We start from the raw sequence: 6,726 nt of genomic DNA on the forward strand, positions 1-6,726 counted from the left end.
ATGGACATCAACATCGATTTTAAGAAGCATTCGATTTTAACAGAAATTGATAAACATCACAAGTTCGATTTTCACATAAATCATTTTTCAGGAAGATAAAATGCTTTTCACATGATTCGATTTTAATAGATATTGACATCAACATGGATTTTAACTAACCATAGCATTTCACAGGAAAAGACGACGAATAAATGGCAGAAATTAAGAGAGAGAGAGAGAGAGAGAGAGAGGATAACAAAATTGACTTACATGGCAGAAGAACGCATGAAACGAAGAAGACGAGTTCCTGTTGTCAGCTGCAATTCTATTTTGACGATGGGGGCTTAATACGCGAGATAAGATTTTGTAGGTATAATGGTAATTTTTTACTTTCATTGTTAGTAAGGAATTGATTCTATCCATAAGATGAATGAAAGTATTTTCCCCTTACGAAGAAATGTTTTCTCATTTCTGATTCATTTTCCCTCTTTTAAATTGAACCAAACGCATGAATTCTAGGAAATTGGAAACTTTTTCCCCCGAATTTCAATCCTTTCCTACCAACCAAACATGACCTAAAGGTCCCCGCGTGCAACTATTGAAAAAGAACAAATCATGTTAAAAATTAAAATTTTAAACTAAAACTGTAGATGAATAAAATTCTAGGGACCAAAACTGAAATTTACTATTTTAATACAAAAAGATCTAGATTTGGATGTTTGCGTAAGACCAGAATTGGGCAGTGTCGCGTTAGACTTTTTGACTTCATTCCCAGAAATCAAATACCAACATGTTTCATATTGCGTCACATGCCACTATAATCCGCCAATAAGAGTTCGCCACGACATCAAACCGTAGCGCGTCAACTACACTCCAACCATCTGCGAGTGACGTTAACGTTTTTTATATTTGAATTTGCATTTAACAACGGCTCCCTCCTCTGCACACTTTCCCAGTACATATTTTATTTTCTACGCCAATGCTGCTTATATACAACTCATTAATTTGAAATCTGATTTATTAACCTTTGTAATAATTAATTTTTTAATTTTTTGAAAAAGTTAATAATTTATTCTTCACAGGTAATATTTTTTTTATATCAATTTATATTGCAAGATTTCAATATTTGAACAATTTATGTAATTAAATGAGTGATAAACTTTTAATAACATTTTAGTATATCACTAAAATGTATGATTTATAGACTCTTTGAGACATACTAAATAATTATAATAAAAAGTTTCTAAATATGATATCAAAACAAAATCAAACCTAATTTTTTTTATAGAGCCAACAAAAAAACATATAATATATACATTATTTTTAAATTAAAATATATGGGAAATGATAAAAGAAAATTTATGTCTTCTGATTTTACATTTATTTTTCCAAACCTCATCATAGCACAGACCACTCACAAAACCCCACACTCGCTTCTCTCTCTCCCCTCTGTGTGTAAAAGCGTACTCACTACATTACATCTGCTTTAAATCAGCTTTAAATTTGAATCCTTTTTATGTTCCAATTTATGGCACACATTTGAATATCCATATTCCTAGTTCTTACTTCTTACATCAAGAAGCTCAAATGGGTACGAATCAGGTATTGATTTGGGTTTTTTCAGCTATTTTTGTAGCAACAATCCTTTTCAGCACTTGTTCCTTCGCTCTCACTGAAGATGGTAACCTCATTTCTCTCCTCTAAATCGAAAGATTATGTTTTTCTTTGACGTCTTTCAGATTCAATGTTCGATGAATATCCTCTTGTTTTTTTTGTTTCTTTTAGGCTTAACTTTACTCGAGTTCAAACAAGCTTTGAACGACACTAAGAACACTCTCAGCAATTGGGTGGATAACGTCGAAACCCCATGTCAATGGACTGGCATTACTTGCCATCCGACCGATCAAAGAGTTTTAGCCATGTAAATCCTCACTCTTCACTCCATGTTTTCAACTTTTTATCGCGCATTTCGAGGATAAAAAGAGTAACACAAAACCCTAATTTCGAACAGATTGTATAGTGTATACAAGTTCTAAGTTCTAACCCTCGATTTTCGTTTTGTGATTCGTTTCAGAAACTTGCCATACATGGAGCTTGGGGGGTTCATATCTCCAAGCATTGGTAAACTCACTAGATTACAGAGACTGTAAGTGTATTTTGGGAGCTGTAATCTTAACTTATTTAAGTTCATTTCTGTTTGATTTATGCATCTTTTTTGTTATTATCAGGGCACTTCACCAAAACAGCTTACATGGACAAATTCCTAATGAAATTAGTAAATGTGTTGAACTAAGAGCTATGTAAGTGTTAAACTATGAAACAAGTGTCTTTCTTGATTTTTGAATATGATTTAGAAATGTGAACTGATTAATGGCATACATTATTTAGGTACTTGAGGGCTAATTATCTCCAGGGTGTCATACCTTCAAATATCGGAAACCTTTCCCTACTAACTATACTGTAAATCACTAAAATCTTTTTTTAAATAAATATTTTGTTATTAAAGATAATATTCACAACAATTTGATGTCATTTGTTCTCATTATTAGGGATTTGTCAAGCAATACTTTAAAGGGAGCAATACCACCTTCTCTTGGTCATCTCACTCGTCTCAAATACCTGTAAGTTTGTTCATCAACATATTTTATGGCATTAAACTAATATAATTTTATAAACATTTAAATTGAAACATTTTTTCTTTAATTTCAGGAACTTATCAACAAACTTTTTTTCGGGTGAAATTCCGAATTTTGGAGCACTTAGCAACTTTGGAAACAACTCGTAAGTGTCACTATTTTTGTAAACTCAAAATGACTATTTTGAATTTTTGATGCTTTATTCTAAATTTGAAAAATGGGCAACTATGTGTCTATGTTTATAGGTATATTGGTAATTTAGATCTCTGTGGTCAGCAAATACATAAGCCATGTAAAACATCACTTGGATTTCCTGCTGTTTTGCCACATGCTGAAAGTGATGAAGCTGCAGGCAAGTTGTTTATAAAAAAAACAATCTTTTTATAAAAAAAAATGATCAAATTCAAGAAATTTAGTTTTTGGGTATTGTTGATAACTTAATATTAACCTTTTGTGATTTGATTTGATTTTTGTAGTTCCTAAGCATTCGTCTCCTTTTATGAAAGGAGCATTAATTGCTGCTATGATAGCTTTGGGTTTGGCAGTTGTGCTGTTTGTGCTTCTTTTGGTTTTTATGCTCTCAAAGAAAGAAAGAGCTGCAAAAAGATATGTAGTTGTCAAGAAACAAGTTCAACAAGAAACAAGTGAGAAAAAAAATAAGTATTCTTTTTTTTGTTACTAATTGCCTTTTTTAGGCCTCATTTATTGGGAACCGATGAACTTGCCATTGATATCTCTTGTATGCGGAAGGACATAAATGCCCTTCTCTTCCTTTGTCATCAGAAATAGCACTATAATATTTCTCCAATCCCGGCCCGTGTAACAAACACAAATCCCCTTGATCTCTCATCTGTGCAAAAGACATAAATGCCCTCCTCATCCTCTATCATAAAAATATCCCTTGAAAACTTCTTCAATCCCCCTCCCGTGTAACAAACGCAAATACCCTTGATCTGTTGTCTATGCAAATTGCAAAAGACATAAATACCCTCCTCATCCTTGATCTTTGTTATGTGCAAAAGACGTAAATGCCCCTCCTCATCCTCTATCATAAAAAAATATCCCTTGAAAACTTCTTCAACCCCCCTCCCAAGTAACAAATGCAAATGCCCTGTGCAAAAGACATAAATGCCCTCCTCATCCTCTATCACCAAATCTATCCCTAAAAAACTTCTTCAATCCCCATCCGAGCAATAACTGCAACTTTGTTGTTTATAATTTTTCTTTTAACAACTTGTATTCCAACTGTTGTAATGTAGGCACACAACTTATAACATTCCATGGTGATCTTCCATACCCATCAAGTGAAATCATAGAAAAACTCGAATCCCTTGATGAAGAACATGTAGTAGGGGCAGGTGGATTTGGAACCGTTTACAGAATGGTGATGAATGATTGTGGGACATTTGCAGTTAAAAGAATCGAAAGAAGTCGTGAAGGTCGTGATCAAGCATTTGAAAGGGAATTAGAAATCTTGGGAAGTGTTAAACATATTAATCTTGTTAATCTCAGAGGCTATTGCAGGTTTCCTGATTCCAAGCTTCTTATCTATGACTACATGTCCAAGGGTAGTCTTGAAAATTTCCTACATGGTACACTTCTTTGCTAATTTTCACATCACAAATGCATTATGTATTGATTTTACCAATATGGACAATGTACTTTTTTTTTACCTATAATGGCAACTTACTTGCAATTCATAAATTTAAGTCGATTGTTATTATGGGTAATGAGTTAAAAGTAAGTTGCTATTATGGGTAATGAGTTAAAAGTAAGTTGCTATTATGGGTAAAAAGTTGAAGTGTGTTGTTGTTATGGGTAAGGAAATGAAATTAGATTATTGCTATTATGGGTAAAAAATACGTTGCTATTTTTGGCTTTTTACTTTGTTTTTTTATCCATAGTAACAACATACTTTACATTTCATTTACCAATATCAATATTATTGTTGTACTTTGTAAATATATTACTATTATGGGTAAAAAACAAATACATTTCCTGTATTGGTAAAAAAAGAGTAAAGTATGTTGCTATTTATGGCAGTTGACTTTTTTGTTTTAGTCACAATAACATTATACTTTGTTTTCCCATATTGCTATTATTGGTAAAAGAAATATAAGTAGAATACTATTATGGGTAAGGAAATGAAAGTAGATTATTGTATTATGTGAAAAAAAAGAGTAAAAGTAGGTTGCTATTATGGGAAATATAGTTGACTTTATTGTTTTCCAATATTGGTATTATTGATATAAAGAAATTTAAGTAGATTGCTATTATGGGTAAGGAAATGAAAGTGGATTGTTGTTATTATGTGAAAAGAAAAGAGTAAAAGTAGGTTGCTATTATGGGAAATATAGTTGACACTTTTTATGGTTTTTTTTTGGTTTGTAGAATGTCGGGGTGAAGAAAAAACATTAAATTGGAATGCACGAATAAAAGTAGCATATGGATCAGCAAGAGGATTGGCATATTTACACCATGATTGTAGTCCAAGAATTGTTCATCGCGATATAAAATCGAGTAATATTTTATTGGATGAAAATCTTGAGCCTTGTGTTTCTGATTTTGGTCTTGCTAAGCTTTTGGTGGATGAAGATGCTCATGTCACCACTGTTGTTGCTGGCACTTTTGGTTATCTTGCACCAGGTCTCTCTCTCTCTCTCTCTCTCTCTCTCTCTCAGGATAGGAATGGAATGCTTCATTCCATTCCATCCAAGCAGATAAAGATTTTGAAATGCAAGAATTGATTATATGATTGAAACAGAGTATTTGCAAAGTGGAAGAGCTACTGTGAAATCGGATGTGTATAGCTTTGGGGTTTTGTTGTTAGAGCTTATAACAGGAAAGAGACCAACAGATCCAGCTTTTGTCAAACGGGGTCTAAATGTTGTTGGTTGGGTATGTATTTTTTTTATTTTTATTTTTTTTATAAAAATAAAGGGAGAATCTTGTTAAAATAGTAACCAATGGTAAAAAAAAACTTTTTCAAATACTAAAAAGCTTTTAAAAAAGCTACCATCGGAGATGCTCTAAGCTAACTTTTTTAAAATGTTATTTTGAGATTTAGGTTATCGATAAAAGCTCATGGGATATTTCCCACAAGTTTTCCAAATATACCCTTACATCTAAATAACTTTTTATATCATTTTACATTTGTCCGTTGGCTTTTCAGCTAGTCTGTCAAACACAACCTTATAAGCTAGCTTTTTTAAAAAGCTACTTAGACTAGTTTTTTAAGAGCTTTTTAAATATTTTTCCAAATATACCCTTCATTAATTATGAAAAACATACTTTCAAGAGCTTTTCAAAAAGCTACATATTATAATTTACCAGCTAACTTTTCAACTATCAAATAGCTTTTCAGCTAGTCTGCCAAACACAGTCTTACTGACATTTCCTATTTTCGCTTCTAAAAACAAAAGTTGAACACACTGCGAAAGGAGAACAAATTGGAAGATGTGGTGGACAAGAGGTGCACGGATGCCGATGCATCAACTGTAGAAGCGGTTCTTGAAATAGCGGGTCGGTGCACTGATGCGAACCCAGAAGAGAGACCGTCGATGCAACAAGTCTTGCAGTTTCTTGAACAAGAGGTGTTGTCACCATGCCCTAGTGACTTCTATGACTCACATTCGGATTATGCTTAATCCATTCCTTCATCTTTTGTAGATGTTAATTATGGAAAGATTTCTTTGTGTAACTTTCTAGATTAAGTAAGTTGTTGATTATGTTTTGTATGTATAGAAATGTTTTCGGATCGAAAGATTTTGGTGATTCACCCCGGCTACTAAAAATGAATATGCCACAAGGGTGCTCTTGTTGCTTTGTTGGAGAATTAGTTGCATTTTGGTTTTTGAACTAGGGTTGATGTTATAAATAGGTAACTATTCCCCCACATACACACACAAAATAGTGTGTTTTGTGAACAAAACAAGATAAGTTTTGCTAATTGTTGTTTTTGGATTGTTTTAAAACATTTTTTTTGCATCAAAAATGGAATTTGTAGTAATAATTTTTTTTTTTTTTTTTTTTTACCTTAATGAATTTTACGAAGTTGAGTGGTGGTAACTGTAAGAGAATCATTATGTTATATTATGGGGTAAATGCAAAA

At 32.5% G+C, this 6,726-nt stretch overlaps 1 protein-coding gene across 1 annotated transcript; it reads left to right on the plus strand.

Annotated features, from left to right (window-relative positions):
* The first annotated feature begins 1,407 nt into the window (after nt 1-1,407).
* LOC145103097 (Leucine-rich repeat protein kinase family protein) lies at nt 1,408-6,476 on the plus strand. Its single transcript, XM_079040638.1, has 13 exons — nt 1,408-1,660; nt 1,765-1,900; nt 2,054-2,125; nt 2,208-2,279; nt 2,368-2,439; nt 2,529-2,600; nt 2,689-2,760; nt 2,861-2,967; nt 3,092-3,259; nt 3,875-4,207; nt 5,007-5,261; nt 5,380-5,513; nt 6,038-6,476. The coding sequence occupies exons 1-13, from the start codon at nt 1,567-1,569 to the stop codon at nt 6,260-6,262; spliced, it is 1,812 nt and encodes a 603-aa protein (XP_078896764.1). The 5' UTR covers nt 1,408-1,566; the 3' UTR covers nt 6,263-6,476.
* Nucleotides 6,477-6,726: the final 250 nt, after the last annotated feature.

The sequence above is a fragment of the Lactuca serriola genome, chromosome 4 (assembly GCF_051521515.1).
Source record: "Lactuca serriola cultivar US96UC23 chromosome 4, Lser_US96UC23_V15, whole genome shotgun sequence".
Lineage (NCBI taxonomy): Eukaryota > Viridiplantae > Streptophyta > Magnoliopsida > Asterales > Asteraceae > Lactuca > Lactuca serriola.